This window comes from Falco biarmicus, chromosome 6 (genome assembly GCF_023638135.1).
Source record: "Falco biarmicus isolate bFalBia1 chromosome 6, bFalBia1.pri, whole genome shotgun sequence".
Classification (NCBI taxonomy): domain Eukaryota; kingdom Metazoa; phylum Chordata; class Aves; order Falconiformes; family Falconidae; genus Falco; species Falco biarmicus.
The window spans coordinates 78,699,571-78,716,557 of record NC_079293.1 but is presented as its reverse complement, the minus strand read 5'-3'; the positions used below and the strand labels follow the sequence as shown (position 1 = coordinate 78,716,557).

The following is a 16,987-nucleotide window of genomic DNA, read 5'->3' as shown; positions in this document are numbered from 1 at the left end:
AGAGACATCACTGTTCTTCCCTCCTCACAGCCCCAGACCTGACTCATGGCAAGTCATACACTAATCACAAAACCAAACTGCAGGCATCTCCTCTTTGCAGACACCCCTCTGATCACAGGATGGGGCAAAACGTATGAATCTTCTTGATGGAGCAGTGATGAACCTTTGGCTCTTCAGATGTTCTGAACTGGCACCAGGTAGCAGTGAACTACAATACTTTACACTATCAGACAGATAATCTTCTGAAAATAAAGGACTTGCTTTGACAGGCTGCCAGCATCAGAAATGGAAACACATACTGTTCTTTCCTTAAAATGGTAAGTTGCCATTGAAAAAGAGGAGAGAAAAGAAAGCACAATCCTAGAAGAAAAATGCTCTGTAAGACCTCTGCCACTGGTTGGTACTACCCACAGGTAAAGGGTAGTTGTACTGAAAGCAACACTATTAGCGAAAAGGATAAAGGCAATTTTTCACTTCTGGAAAATCCTAAGATGTTTCTCACATTCTCCAAAGAGCTATGTGTGTTTTTCACTGATAGGTGTTTGTTTTTCTCTAATAAAACCTATGCTCTTATGACCTACAAAGTTAATTAATAGAGATAATAAACCTTAATTGAAAGAGCATTCCTTGTACAAGTCGCAAGGATGAGTGATTATATCACCACCACCTTTTTAACCATCCAAAAAACCTAGCACCAAGCTTCATAATGACTCTAAATAAATATTTATCCTCATGTTTAAAGATGGGGAAATTTCAACACAGACACGCAGCAGTATGCCTTGAGCTGCACAACAAGGGGTTTTCCTTAATGTAATCAGCAATTGCATTACTATATCCCATTAGGAGACTTGAGAGTTGTTTGGTATAAGACTAATAATTCCAGTCTTCCTCTGTCTGTGTTTGTAGGTAAGTTTACCACAGAATTATTTATTACAGATTGGATTTAATGCTCCCAACTGAGATGCTGAATCACACTTCTAATTCTTCCTCAGTGGTGAGTAAACACTCCAGGAGTCTGAAAATACATAGAACATTTTACCATGAGTCTAAATTTCCAGATTCCTTCTGGAATCTGCTTTTTTGTTATTGCTTTTTTCAATATTTACTTCCCTCCTTTCCTGTTGATTCTTTGTCTCAAACATAGGAGAAAATGCTGACTGATAATAAGCACTTAATTCTCATTTAGGTGTGCAAACATGTTATGCGCTACTACTGTGGTAGCTTTGGGTCCACCTCAAAGTACCACCTGCTCTTCCTTGAGGAATGCACCTCCTATTCCCAGCTCCCTGCCAGGTCATGGCAGGAGCCACATGCAACCTCCTTTCACAAGCCTCACAGAGGCTCTCAGCATATTAAGCAACACTGCAGCAAGTGCCAGAGGGAAGGGGTATGTCTACACTTAACAAGAACTTCAGCAGTTTAAGGTACACACAGTTAAAAGGAAACAGCTGTAGCTAAAGCATGTTGAAGAGAAGGGAAACATGTTCCTCCTTCAATTTTGTATTTTCATTAAAATGACAAGAATTGTGCCCATTGAAGCCAGGAGAATTTTTGAAGATTTTCAAGTGTCTCATGTGTTATCAAAAAATAACTGTTACCTGCAGACAGGCTGTTAGATAGCATCAGGCAAGTGCAGAGCTATACAGATTTGGCTGAGAAACACTTGCTTAATTGAGAAGCATGCTTACAGAAACGTGGACAAAGCAGCAGCAGCCACATTGTATTTTAGTGTACAATTCATATTTTCTACATTATGTACAGTATTTCTAGATATTTTGGTGTACTGGGAATCCTTAGGTTCAGCAGTTCACTAAAATCAAATACTGGGCTCCTTTAAACTAACCACCTGCTCCTACAAAACAGGAGCAGAACTCCGTATGATTTTGCCTGATGATGGTCACTGGCATCCTCCTCCTTTGATACACAAAAATCAATCTGTAAAGGAAGAACATTAAAATTTCTGTGCAATGTAATGATCTCAATGTAGAAACATAATCCTTGCTTTTAGAACAAGTATAATCCGTAAAACAATTTTGAGATACACAATAGCCTAGTCCATGCTAACAGTAAAGATCCACTTGGTTTTCTGGATTTTACAGTGCAACTTGACAATTCCAATATCCTTTATAATAACAGGACAGTATTTCTATACTTTATAAAAATCACAGAATCATTTAGCTCATTATGGCTATCCATTTTCAGAAACTGCTTTTTAATTAAATTACTGTCAAGCTCCACTGAAACAGAAAGCAACACACCAAGAAAAAAAAAAAGGCAAAATACAGATACGTAGATGTAGCAAACTGCAGCAATTTTACTTGAAAATGTATAAACAAAACAAAAAAAAAAATCTTCTTTAAAGTTTTGTTAGAGCTCCACTAATGTACAAAATATATTTGGAAATAATATTGTGCTGTACTCTCAACAGCACAATAGCATGCTACCTTTTACACTAGTATTCTATAGAATTTGTTACAACTCATTCAGTAGGTTTTTTTGAAGTTTTCATGAAACAGGTTTTCTATTTCTCATCAAAAAGTGCAATTACTGTAACCTACAACATTTGGTAAACTCACACTTTATTCTTGAAAGCTAATTTAACTTTTCTTACAGGAAAAAGTCAGCACACAGTCTGGCTTAAGCCTTCCCCCTATCTAGATTAAACAGTAGCAATAAATATCAAAGTATTTTCTGCCAAATCTGGAAAAACAGTGCCACTGAAATTACCTGTAGTTGTTGAGTTACTAACACAGATGCAGCACATTAAACAAGCCCATTCTTCCATCCAGGGACATATCCACGCCTTTGCCCAGAATCATAGAATTGTTTAGGGTGGAAGAGACCTTTAAGATAGTCTTGTCCAACCATTAGCACTGCCAAGTCCACCACTAAACCCTGCCCCTAAGCAGCACAGCTACACATCTCTTAAATACCCCCTGGGATGGTGACTCAACCACTTCCCTGGGCAGCCTGTTCCAAGGCTTGACCACCCTTTCAGTGAAGGCATCTTTCCTAATCTCCAACCTAAACCTCCCCTGGCACAACGTGAAGCTGTTTCCTCTTGTCCTGTCACCTGTTATCCAGGTGAAGAGACCGACCCCCCCTGCCTACAGTCTCCTGTCAGGCAGCTGTAGAGAGCGATCAGGTCCCCCCTGAGCCTCCTCTTCCCCAGGCTGACCCCCCCCAGGTCCCTCAGCCGCCCCTCACAAGGCTGGTGCCCCAGCCCCTGCCCGGCTCTGGACACGCTCCAGCCCCTCCACGTCCCCCTGCAGTGAGGGGCCCAAAGCTGAACACAGGGGTCCAGGGGCGGCCTCACCGGTGCCCAGCGCAGGGGGACGGGCACTGCCCTGGCTGGTCCTGCAATTAATACTTTTGGATGGATTTTAGAGACTGGGGGGGGAGAGGAGAGAGAGAAGAAAAAAAGTCACACCTACAAGAGTCTTTCCAATGGAAGGTATGAAAAGTTCAAAGCAAGCAATATTATCAAGGCTTAAAATAAGCCTACTTTACCAAATTCCCCACCACCAGCTGCAAGACCTGCCTCCATTTGTTGTTACAGTAAGCATACTTCCAGCTGACAGCCTTCGTAGCCTTGCTTCCCCATGCAACAGAGAAGACTGAAAATATACTTACCCTTAGTCTAGGACAAGTTAGAATTTTTTTTGAGTGAACTCCTCTCAACTTGTATAGCATCAAAGTCTTCAATGAGGAAAAGAAAGTTCTGAGTCACCATGTTTGAGGAAAAAGGCCACCAGAGCTTAGACAAAACTTTCCTACTTCTGAAAACTGATTTTTTTTTTATACTGCTGCTGCTGACCAGTATTCACAAAAAACCCTACAACTTAACTAAAAATTTACAAAAGGATAATTTGTTTAATTATTGTCTAGCAAATCTTTGTGAAATGTAGCAAACCTAATACGATTCAGGCGAATTTCCACCTGTGGCAGCTAGCAAACCTTTCCACACTGGGAGAAATGCAGGCAATATAAATACCAAGTAAGAGGATGCAAAATGAACCTTGAAATTAGGTGGAGTATAGCAAATTACTCTTCTACAAAAACATACACTGACATAAAAGTCAGACCAGAACTCTGTTCATGGAGTATTGGATCCTTTATAGTAATTTTTGTACTTCTTGTCATTATCTGGCCATTAGAGTAAACCCAACATTTTTGGGTTCTCAGACTTGAGGAGGAAGTCTTGGACCAGGAGGAAGGCTGATGGGCTATAATTTACAACGGAGAATTGGGATACAGACTTGAAAGAGGAAAAGAGAAGAACCATCAAATTTTTAATAAAGTTACACAGGAAGCGTGGCAGGGAAGCAAAACGAAGAGACATTTCACAAATGTTTGGTAGAATAAAATTAAATTAGGACACAATTTAGGAAACAAAAAACAGCAATGACCCAGCCAGTACAGACAGAATATTCACCTAGCTAAGCTCGTCTGGCACGGAGTGACAGGCTGAGGCAAGCACACAGTGGTACTTCCCCAGTGTAGCTTCTCAGCCCCCAGTGTAGCTCCTGGATCATTAACAGAAGGAAAATCCACCTATCTCTCAATTGCTTAAGGAACTTTTTGGCACCCACAGCTCCTTATGGCTTTCAATGTTTAGTTGACACCTTGCAAAGTGCTCCGTTTGTTTGGTATCTGCCAATGGTATTTTCATTTGATACTGGTTAATTCTTGTGTTATCAGAGATTAATTAACATTCCCTTGCCTACAAAACAGCAAATAACCTTGAGAAGGTGACATCCACTGTATCCACCATCCCCACCATTTCTTTTCCAAGGTGAAATGTCTTAGTCAATGCAATTAACTCCTCATATGGAAGCTGTTCTGTATGGTTGATCATTCCTGTCACCCTCCACTTTGTAATTTCTAGTCCTGACAGAGAGAAAACATGTAGGGAAAACTAGAAGACAACACCAAGCTAACAAGAACAAGAATAAGAGAGATTGCTTAAACAGTACTCCTTACAATGTTAAGATTACGCATTAGCAGAACCTGCGAACTATATCCAGTACGTATACAATACTACTTTACCAGCTCACTAGGGAGTCTGATTTTAAATATAATGAATTAAAATTGTCTAATTTATGTTCACAAGACCTTGTTATCAGTTTATGCCATAGTCCCTAATCCTGGCTCCACGGTGGCTCATAGGGCCACTTAGGGAATAGAATTAGGAACAAAGTTCTTCCCTGTGTATCAGTTTCTCAGCTGTCAGAAACCAGTAATTCTGCAGACTACTTGAGCCAAAAAAAGCACCAAAAACCAAGAAAACCCCAAAACCAACTAAAAAAACCAACCCGCAAAACTATCTAATAGCCATGGCATAGATGCATAGATCCTTCCTCCCCAAGTTCTGATTCCATGTACTTGGAACCTTTGGTTCCAAAGCATCTTGAGACAGTGAGTCCCAAAACTGAGTTCATTATGTGAAACCAACCAACCAACCAACCAGTTTTCTTCAGCCTGCCTTAAGCTCTGTGATTTCACTAGGTATTGCTTTACTTTTCAGTTACAAAAAATTAGTGAATATTCTTCCCCTTGTCAGCCTTTTCTATGCTATTATAACTTTACTGATTTCTATCAGATCCTCAACTCAGCTGTCTCTTCTCTAAACTAGAGCAGCTCTAATCATTCAGTCTCCCTTAACACAGGAGCTGCATTCTCTCTTTGGCCCTTTTTCATAGATATTCTTACTCCATGTCTAACTCTAGGTTTTTCCAGAGCCTGGAGTGTAACAGATCCTGGCAATAGCAAAGTGTCTAACTTTCAGAAAGGTGAGCCTGGTGGATGTCAAGTTATCTTCAAGTTAGGTTAAAAAGTATTGTCTGTGTATTTCTTAATCCAGTCTGAATATAGAGAAATATGAGGAGTAATTTTGCTGGACTTCCAGCCCACATCATCTATATCAGATGCAGTTTATACATTAACACACACACACTTTTTTTCCCCCCCAAAGCTTGAATATTTCTTGTGAAATAGTGTTGTGAAAGCATTATTATTTGTTGCACAGAAACATTTACCTGTAGCTCTTAACAACATACAAGCATACTCTCTTCCATACTGTTATACTAGTATCAACACACACTGTAACAAGTGCAGAGTTCTTCGATAACGGTGAAACCATGCCTTTCAGGCAATACACGTTTCCTAAACAAACAAAAACTGTACTGCAGAGATCACAAACAAAATTATGGTTATGAGAAATGCAAGGGAAAATGTTGGTACAAGCTTTAAAATACAGCAACTATTATAAAAAAAAAAACCACTACTACTTTTGAACAAATTACTTCAATAAACAGGACTAAGACACCTCTTGATATTCAGCTAACCTTACCTGTTCTTGAGACTCGCACACAGAGAACTTCACATCCAACTAAACCACAAATGTTTTTAAGTTATTAAAATATCTTCTCTGAAGGCACCTGCTAAGAATGCCAGTCTTGTGAACAGTGATATTCTTTCAGGTTTCCAGGGTTCCATCCCTTCTAGCTATCTCCATTATGATTTAGGGTTACTGTTCCATTGTAGGAAAACCAACGGATGTCCTAAAGACCTGATGCAGTATATTGAAAAGCCTGAACATGCAAGATTCCTAATTAAAGTAACACAGCATTATAGAAATACATTTGACGGACCACAATGCCTAAAAACGTGTTTATTCTTGCACTGTAATTAGTGGGCTAAACCTGAACTCATTCTGCCAATACCAATTAATAACATCTATGGCCTGTTCGAAGTGGCCACGATGATCACAGGCGACATGGAATTCAGTAGATGTTAAGATGGTACCACTTCACACAATGCCTGTCAACCCTAAACTGCAACAACCACGCAAAGTGGTTTATCACAGTAGCGCACTTCCCAAGCTTCTGGAGTTAAACCTTCAAGGAAATGAAAATTTTAACAGTCAAAGCTCAGACAAATGATAGATAGATGTTTCCGAGTCCCTTCAGCTAAGCCTTCAGTCCTCTGGCTCCATTTTGGGAAAGTATTTATAGATCTTCTTGTATTATTTGTTTAGGTTTTTATATGCTTTGAAGAAAAACCATCAGAAGGTCTCACTGACATCCAGAATGAATAAAGCAGCTTGCATTATAGTTATTATTATTCCAGATAAAAACCATCCTGGGTTCCCCACTCTAGCGTAACCTTACCTTACAAAAGCTAAGACATTATACTAACAAAATAAAATCTCAGCAAGACAAAGCAGCTTAAAGTAAGTTAATGGATGAAGACCTAACACTAATCTTCACTAGGTTACTATCTAATTTTTCTTATTTATTTTTTATATTTTAGGAGCATAGGAACAGAAGGTACTTCCAAGGTCACCATGTCCAGACTGCTGCTACTCCAAGAAACCCTAATACATTAACTCCTTCCTAAAACGCAAGCTCTGCCTTAAGGCGATCAAGACTTTTTCCTTGACCATGGCCCAGAACACCACTGCTGATGGAACTGTTCCCATTTCCAGACCAACTGCACCAACATCTGATTCATCTCTATTTAACCTTGTGCTAACATTGCACTGCAAAGTTATTTTCCCTCCTTGATGTTTATCTTCCTAGTTAGAAAAAATAAAGAGCAAATTTATTTACTGCAAAGTAAATACAGTGAAATTAAAAAAAAAAAAACAACAGTAAGCTTTTATTTTGGTGGGTTAACAAAGCCAATCTCTTCCCTTTCTCAACACTTAATGCCTTTCTTCTGGGTAACAGTGAAGCTTAACTCTGCATCTATTACACTTCCTGGGTTTTTTCCTCTCCTAAGCAGATAACCCAAATTCTACATTATATCCCACAAGATCTCTCACCAGTGCCTTATGCACTGGTACTCCTTATTTCACCCACCACACTTTAGGATGTACTTCCTTTCCCTCAAATCATGCAATTATTACACAATCTTCTAATATATCCGGTTGTCTTCCTCCTTAGTCACAGCAACTGACGAGTTCCCAGCACAGAGCAAAAATTCTTCTAGACCATAATGGTGTGACTAAAAAGCTATTTGAAGACAGTCCAACAGAAACGTGATGGAATTTAACCAACGATATGCAGTTCACACTGCGTAATTCTAGCTGGAAAATGACTCCTAAGTTTGCATCATCAATCAATTTAACCAGCACACATTTGCTTTCTACTGATGATGCTGCCGTAAATAATAACAGCTAAAGCTGGTCTCAAGATAAAAATCCATAAAGAATAACACTATTACAAAGTCCAGCTCAAAATCTGCGTTTTCTCTCCCTTTTAGCCAGTTGCTTCTCTAATGAAGTCCAAACATAAGATCTGTTACACTTTGTCTACAGAAGTCAGTTACTGAGGAAGGCATAAGGTGCAACCTTCCTTTCTTGAAACCTAGTTCCATTTATTCCATTCAACATTTGCCTCCATGTCTAATTATTTCTTCCTTCCAAGATTTTGTCTTACATCTTCCGTGTGAATCTTATTATCCTTATAATTCAATATGAATAAGAATTTGTATTCCACGGTCCTAGAGCACTATTTTGTACTTACTTAAAGGACTGAAGAAAACATGTAATACAGCACATAAAATTGGAAATCTCATTTTTTGCAAATGTGATAGTGCAAGAAGATAATACACCCGTCTAACGTGAGCACATGACTTCTTCTGTGTATCAACTGACACCACTGTCATCACTGAAAAGTAAAAGGAAGGACTAATTTATAAGTAAGGACACAGAAAATATTTGTCCTTGTCCTAGAATTTCTTTCCTTTTCCGTCTTTTAGATGGGAGAACAAGTTCTGATATTTTCTTTGCAAGGTCTAATTCAGCTTAGTATCTTTTATCTACACCTGTTGATATCCAAGCCTACAGTTTCCGTATCTAAGTGCACACAAGGTTAAGAGTCAGGTTGCATTCCAGTAGTTTTTAATTCAACTGTGATGACCAGGGTTTCTCCTAATGAAAAAAAATAAATAATAATCAGACCATGGATCTTGGGACAGACTTCTAGATGGAGCAGGACTTACCATCCACGAGTGTTTTACCCTTGACATCAGTGGAACCAGGACCTTGCTCGAACCATTTGTGTCTACTCTAGTCTCACACACACTGAAGTGCTGGGACACAAAACTCAATTCTGTTCACAACAGAATAACATTCAGTTTGATTTACAAAAGTTGAGAATCATGTGAAATGAGTTAAACTGAGGTGCAAAAAATAATGCTCTTATCAGAGGTATTTTCCTGCTGGACCACAAAAAAAAAAATCTATCAAAAGGAAACAGGTGGTAGGAAGGAAGAGGAAGGACAAATAAAAACAAACAAAATAAAGCACAGCCCAAAAATTCCAATGATACTTAAGGAAACAATGTGAAAGATACTGATCAGCAAATACTGCCTTCCTTATTCGGCAGAACCATCAAGATTAAACCTCCCCAAACCAAGATCCAGCATCACCATGGATATTAAACCCTGAAAAACTCTACCCTGCAGAAGAAGGGGAGTTGGGAAAATAGCCACATCTTGGAACTGCTCTTCAGCTGTAAAGAAGGCATCCCGTGGCAGTGAAGGGTACTTCTTCCTGCTCTGTGATATTTATCAGCAGTCACAGAGACAAATTAAGTGGAAGTACATTTTAATCTGTTAAAGCCTTTACCCTTCAAACTGGCCTTTGTAGTTAGTGTATTGACTCCTACCTTTGAAATACAGTTGTTGAAGGTATTTGTTATTTAGTGTAACTAACTGCCACTTTCAAAAGCTTCTGCAAGACTTAGGATGAATTCCTAAGAAAGCTTTGTCCAGATGGAGAGCTATATGCATGGAGAATAAACTACCAGAAACTGGGGGGGGAGGGTATCATTTTCACAGTCATAATGATCAATATTCAGACTGTCACAGGATAAAACTAAATCCTCAGTAGGGAATCCCTGATCTCATTTGCAGACTGGGGAGATGGATATGCCTAGAGTTCTTTTATAGAAGTGGACTCCACAGAGATAAATGTCTGTTATCCATCTGGTGCTGCATGTCTATTTTGTAATTGGCAGCCTTTCTACGTAAGAAGAAACATGTTACTCAGCCTTGCCTGTTCATAAAAAAATGTCATCACAACCTTTATATTTTGCACAGGAGATAAATTTGTAGTAACTGGCAGGTCTGCCCTGAGATCGACAAAAATCAACATGCGCTCTTTAAGTCCTTTTCCTCTTTGACTTTCCAGCCTGTTAGTAAGGTATCCACAAAGGTCACTGTGGATGGAAACGGAGAGTCAAAGGGAACTCCTTTCTGTTCACTGCATCCTTTCGTGACTTCAGAGAAGAAAGGTAAGTGGTCTAGCAAGACAACGTGCCCCTCAAGCACACAACGTCTACAACAAGCTGAAGTTTACTTGGCCACATAACTTAAAAAGAATATGCCAGTTCTTAGTACATGCAGTTTGGCCATTGGCCACATGCTGAGGCTGGAGAGTCTTGGGATCCTGCTCTGGTGGAAGTATGTTCTGAGGAACAGCTCAAGGTGCCCTCAGCGAAGTTCAGTCTCTCAACTGGGACTTCAAGCACACGACTCAGTTACCCTTCCTTCTTGAGGTCCTGCACAGACTTCCCTTTCTCCACTTAGTTTGGTAAATAAAGTGTTATAGCACCTTCTACTTGTATTTGTTTGAGACTATTTGAATATTGTGCTTTGTCATTTGAACCCTGCAGTTCTCAAACACTGTCACCCTGTGTCATATAATTATGCACTTGCAGACACATCCGCTCACTTTTCTGTAACATTGAATGCCAAAAATAACCTTGAAACAGGAACTACTTTATGCCTACCACTACTAATGAACTGAAAGCTAAGTATACTGTACCTTGATAAGAGTAAGAGTTTTTTTCCCCAGATGAAAAAACACCATTTTCCCCTAGCAGGATACAAAAGGAAAGGGTCAACGCTCTGCTAGCAGGAAGGTGTAGCTGGCAGCCAGTGCTCTGAGGCTGCAGCAACGCCTAATGGTCTAGTTGCCTCACACATAACCTCTTTCTTCATGCTTCAAGTCACTACCAAGGTCTAACAACATAATTACAGGTTTCCACTGAGCAACGAGTGGTAAATGCAGGTGATCTACTTTGAATGCGAACAACAGCAGCAGTAAGCAGCAGGGAAGAACAATTTCAACAGCAAGGGTTGCTCGGTATTTAGCCAGTGATCACATTAAAACTACTCTCTTGTCCCCACCTGACTTGCTCACAATTTAATAAATTCTGATAAGAAATTTATCTGCAAAACTACAGACAATCATCCAAATATTCTGTGAGGAGCAATAGTTTAACCATTTATTGCCTGCTATTTTTCTTACTTTATTCTACTATGTTTTTCAACACGGTAGAACTCTGCCAGGGGAAAGGCTGAATCTTGTGGCACTGTTCCTTTTGAGCAGCAGACAGTACTGCCCAAGGGATTTCAGATCAAAGAAAGGATCACTCTCCCAGATTAACACTTCTGAGATCAATTCATGTACGTGCTCAGTGCTGTCAATACACTTGCAAGCTGCCAACAGAATGAAGGAGTAAAAAGCCAAACCAAAAAAAGATACTAAATAGTTTATGTTTAAATCAACCATAGAGACGGTCAAGAACATAAACGTGTATTCTCCCCGAAGAGAGCTTCTCTGTTTATTTTAAAATGAGAAGCAAACAGCATGTGGCAATTAAAAAATACTTTTTCATTATGTCCAAAAAGGGGGGGGGTGTGGGGGGTGTGGAAATTCTGGTATTTAGATTTTTCCCTATTATATACAATATATTGACTCCTTTTACATCTCTTTTATTGTTAAATCTGTGAAACCAAGTCTGGAGCAAACTGCAGCTGACTGTATAAAAAAAGGTGTTGATCACATCGATTATTTTTCATGAAGTGTTTTATGCAGATGTGAAATATATGTAAAAAAGAGGACATTTAATCTGTAATCTGAATGTTCTTCTGAAAAAAAAACACTTCCCCTTACTCACCCAATTTATCAGCAGTGACAAGTTTCTAAATCAGTTAAAGACCTCCCAGTCCTGCAGTAACCTTCACAGATAAATGAGACAAAAAGTACTTCTTGCATCTATTTCCCTATTTTTGTTGGGAGAAATACTCCCTATCTGGACTAGCTGAAGTGGAAAGCATTATTCCTACACTTGTCTTTTCATTTTGGCCAGCTCTGTAAACAACAACGTGCAAGCATCAAATTTCTCAGCAGATATTTGCAAATTGTGTCTTCACCAATAAGCTTGCTCTAGAAATAAAGAGCTCCAACACACACATACACAGAGAAACAATTTTAAGTTTTCAAATCTCAGGATGTCTCTGAAAAAAAAAAAACACCAAGAAACAAATCCAAAAGTTTCTATAGTAGATGGGGCACAGAATAAAGAGGAAAATTTGAAACTTTTTTTTTTTTAGAAAGACTGATTATTTTTGTCCATGTAGCATATTGCTTAACACATTCAAATATTTTGGTTTAAAATAAATAGCATCACATATTATAATTAAACACATTTTGTGCTGAATTACGTAACAGAAAAGGTATGCAAGTTTAATCAGCTATTACTTAGCATATTCCTCACTTGAAGTCAGGCAGCATTCACACTACAAGTCACACATTCCTCAGCCCTTTAAATGATCTGAGGTTACTAGATGGTCCAGGCGGATCTGTACTCCAAATTATGCTGCAGTAATGCTTCTACCGAATTTCTCCCTGTCTTACGGTACAAGTTAGTCTACAGGAAGCAATCTGCAGCAAACTGACCAAAACGCTGCTGCAGGTATTATTTAACCAGCACTAAAAAAACAAACAAACAAAAAAAGGAAGATAAACGCTCCCACCCCTACCTAAACCAACCGACCCGAGCTACTCACCATTCACGGCTGTGGGAAACTGAGCCATCATGGTCCTGAATATGCCTTGCTAGCTCTTAGCCATCTGCAACATAAAAACATTGTGCCATTAATAATGCAACAAGGGCAAAACACAGCTCTGCGCTCCCGCTGAGTAGGGGGAACGTCTGTCCCCTTTAGCTCGCACTTCCGATAGCAAACAATGCCAGGCTTCAGGATGCTGCTGAACAAGCTGAATTTACGTTTTGCAGGGGGTGGGGGATTTTTTTTTTTTTTTAGAGAGTATGCAGTGCAGTTCTGAACCTAGTGGCACATTCTTAAAGGAAAACAGTACCAACTGTTTAGCAACTGCTGCATAATGTACGAGAACAGTTGACAACATGTCAGAACATATGGTGTGGCAAACAGCCCTCTCCGGGCAGAAGGACAGGCTGGAGGTCCTAGCACACCTCCTCCAGCTCTCCCTGGCAAATAGTTAAGCATATCATAAAAATAGTTCCGTATACAACTCTCTTAACTGAATGCTTCTTCTGAGCAAAACTGGAAGAACAATTAGTAAAATTTATCTCTTTCACTACTCCACACACTTTTTACAAAGAAAACACTCTCACATCATGTATTAAAAAAAAAAATTACTTTCCTAATCAAAATTTGTAGTCAGTTTCCCATAACCAACACAACAAACTTATTCCTCTGCTTGAGCTACTGCAGAGTCCAGAGCAGCATTTAAAGGAGTCTCAATATAATTTACTTTCATCATAGATATCAGAGTACAAAGACTTATTTTCTTTTTCTAGTATGTATTCTTTTAAGAGTACCTGTATTAATGCTATTTAGAATTGCAAAATATTCACCAATACTTACTTGAGGGATAAGCATAAACACCACTTTACAAACTTAGAACTAAGACAATGCAGCAAGCTTTTGCTTTGCATGAGATAGATAAATACTGAAATTTACACATCATTATCCTGCGCACTACATGCGGAAACTATTGTTCAGGACAACATTTTTATTTTATTAAAAAAAAAAAAAACAACCACCCACATCTCAGACCCCTGTGGCACTCCCTCTTCAGATACTAAACCTTCTCCCCACCCACCATCCCCCCCCAAAAAACCCTTCACCTCTATATACAACCACAGATTTTCATATTAAGTACAGAAATAACACATCTCCCACAATCCCGCCCCCTGCAAGGAAACTCCTGCACATCTCATTAGAAAAATCACACAACTGGAAAGAACTCTGGTTTCATGTGTGGACAGGAGAGCATTTTTTGTATCTATTCCCCATTTCTGCAATACAAATAAAAATGTCTGCCATCACTTGCTAACAATCCACTCAATATATAAAGATATAAATAAGCAAACAAATATAATAATAATAATAATAATAATAATGTAATATATATTTTTATTGCTATTTATATATCCTATAAATAACATCTAAAATCATGCTACTGTAACAGGCCACAAATCACTCATTCTCACTGGATCATCTGTAATCCTTATAACCCCATGTGGACCCGGTCCCTCCCCAAAATACACGAAGAACAGTATTTTATCTTAAGTTATCTTGCTCTATGTTGCTTATATAACTGTCCAGTGAGTAATTTTTATTTTTTTTTAATTCTGACACATTACAGACAGTCATTAAGACACTTACACATACATTTCTGTGTGCACACACACATATACATATATACATAAAGTGGAAAGATGGGCGAGTCCAAATGATCTCTCAGGGTGACAGTAGGTATCAGCTGCAGAACGATGAAAAAGGAAGCGTGGATCTACTCCAAGACATGAATTCTAAAACAAACTGGAGTATTTTTAGGTTACTTACAGCATCCCCTTCCTAGGCCTTACCAGCAACCTACCAAGAGACACTTGAAATCTATATATAGCCCTCCTGAAAAATGCTTCCAATGTTGTTAAATGTTTCTACTGCACACTTCTCTTCAAAAGCTGTTCTGTCAAGGAGGGCTAGAAGAGAGCCATGGCACAGAAGCAGGATGCTGGAGAGTATCTCCAGAATCAACAGAGCAAAGCTCAATAGAGCTTTGCATTGACAGAGACATCCACCTGCACATGACTTGTTCTAGATTTACAGTCTTACCACATAAAGGCTACACATTTAATCTTTCCTACAACGTATATTATTGTCTTATTTTCAGATCACTTTTATATTTTTTTAAGTAAGTAATTACAACAGAATCACTTGATAAACAGAACCATTGAATACCCCAAGTTGGAAGGAACCAACAAGGATCATCAAGTCCAGCTTCAGGCTCTACACATGACAACCTGAAAGTTATATATCTAAGAGCATTGTCCAACCACTTCACTTCATGAACACCAGCTGGCTTGAGGCCACAACCACTTCCCTGGGGAGCTTGTCCCAGAGCATGACCACCCTCTCAGTGGAGAACTTTCTCCTAGTACCCAATCTTAATTTCCTGACACAACTTTAAGCCATTCCTTTGCATCCTATCACTAGAGAGGAGAGACCAGCACCTCCCTCACCACTCACCCTCATGAGGAAGCTGTAGACAGCAATGAGGTCACCCTTTGGTCACTTCTTCTCTAAGCTGAACAAACCTAGTATCCTCAGCTGCTCCTCATAGGTCTTTCCCTCTAATCCTTTCACCCTCTTTACTGACCTCCTTTGGACACATCTGGATATTTTTATATCCTTCTTACACTGTGGAGCCCAAACCTGCACACAGTAGTCAAGGCAAAGCCTCACAAGTGTCTTGGTTTCAGCTGCAACAGAGTTAATTTTCTTCTTAGTAGCTGGTGCAGTGCTGCGTTTTGGATTTGGTGTGAGAACAATGCTGATAAACATCACCCAGCAACAACTAAAACCACCAGTGTGTTATACTAAGTCAAGGACTTTTAAGTTTCTTGGGCCTTGCCAGCAAAAAGGCTGGAGGAACACAGGGAACTGGGAGGGGACACAGCCAGGACAGGTGACACGAACTAGCCAAAGAGGTGGTCCATACCATATAATGTCATGCTGAGTATATAAGCTGGGGGAAGAAGGAGGAAAGTGGGGACATCCAGCATTATGTCGTTTGTCTTCCCGAGTAACCACTACATGTGACAGAGCCCTGCTTTGCTGGGGATGGCTGAGCACCTGCCTGCCGATGGACAGTAGTGAATGAATTCCCTGCTTTGCATGCATGCATGCACAGCTTTTGCTTTACCTATTAAATTGTTCTTGTCTCAACCCCTGAGTTTTACATTCCTTTCCGATCCTCCTCCCTATCCCTCTGGGTGAGAGGGAGTGAGCGAGTAGCTGTGCAGTGCTTGTTTGCCAGCTGGGGTTAAACCATGGCAAGTCAGTTAATTATCAGACAATACAAGTCTGATAATAAACTGATTAATTCTTAAAGCCCAAAATCTTAAGATGTATTTTTAAAATACTTCATACAACTTACACCTATAGAGAAAGTCAGACTTCACCTTCTTTGGTTTTGCTGCAAGGGCTCACATAGATTGAGCTTTCTAAACTCCCAACTGCTGACCACGCGAGTGGGAGAAGTAACCCAGGCATCTCCATGCACACAAAACATATAAACCCCCTCTCTCTTTTTGATGTCCCTGGAGTCTCAACTATACCATATTTTAAGATAATTTCAACTGAAAAATTTTGAGGTCAAAGTCCTCGTATTAACTTGGTGAGGGCCCTTCCTATTTATGAAAGCTCTGCATCTATGGAGCACAGGTGTTCCTGGTTCATTTTCATCAGCTGGGGTAACTCCAGCCCACTGTTAACATCAGCTATATACACAGGGCCACTACCTTTCGCTAACCTGTATGACAAGCGATCTCTATCCTGGGCTGCATAACAAGAAGGGTGGCCAGCAGGTCAAGGGAGGTGAGCCTCCCCCTCTACTCGGCTCTCATGAGACCCCCCCCTGCAGTGCTGCATCCACCTCTGGGGTCCCCAACATCAGAAGGACATGGACCTGTTGGAGTGAGTCCAAAGGAGGCCACAAAGATTATCAGAGGGCTGGAGAACCTCTCCTGTGTGGACAGGCTGAGGGAGTTGGGGTTGTTCAGCCTGGCGAAGAGAGGGTTCCAGAGAGACCTTATTGCAATACTCGAAGGGAGCTCCTAAGAAACTTGGAGAG

General features: G+C 39.8%; 1 protein-coding gene across 3 annotated transcripts in view; it reads right to left on the bottom strand.

Annotated features, from left to right (window-relative positions):
* ITSN2 (intersectin 2) overlaps positions 1 to 16,987 on the bottom strand; it is an 87,888-nt gene that overhangs the window by 59,578 nt on the left and 11,323 nt on the right. For all 3 annotated transcript variants that reach the window (XM_056343795.1, XM_056343797.1, XM_056343796.1), the window contains exon 2: positions 12,868 to 12,931. In XM_056343795.1, coding sequence (XP_056199770.1) covers positions 12,868 to 12,898 — 31 coding nt within the window. In that variant the 5' untranslated portion in view covers positions 12,899 to 12,931. The remainder of the gene's footprint in view (positions 1 to 12,867; positions 12,932 to 16,987) is intronic.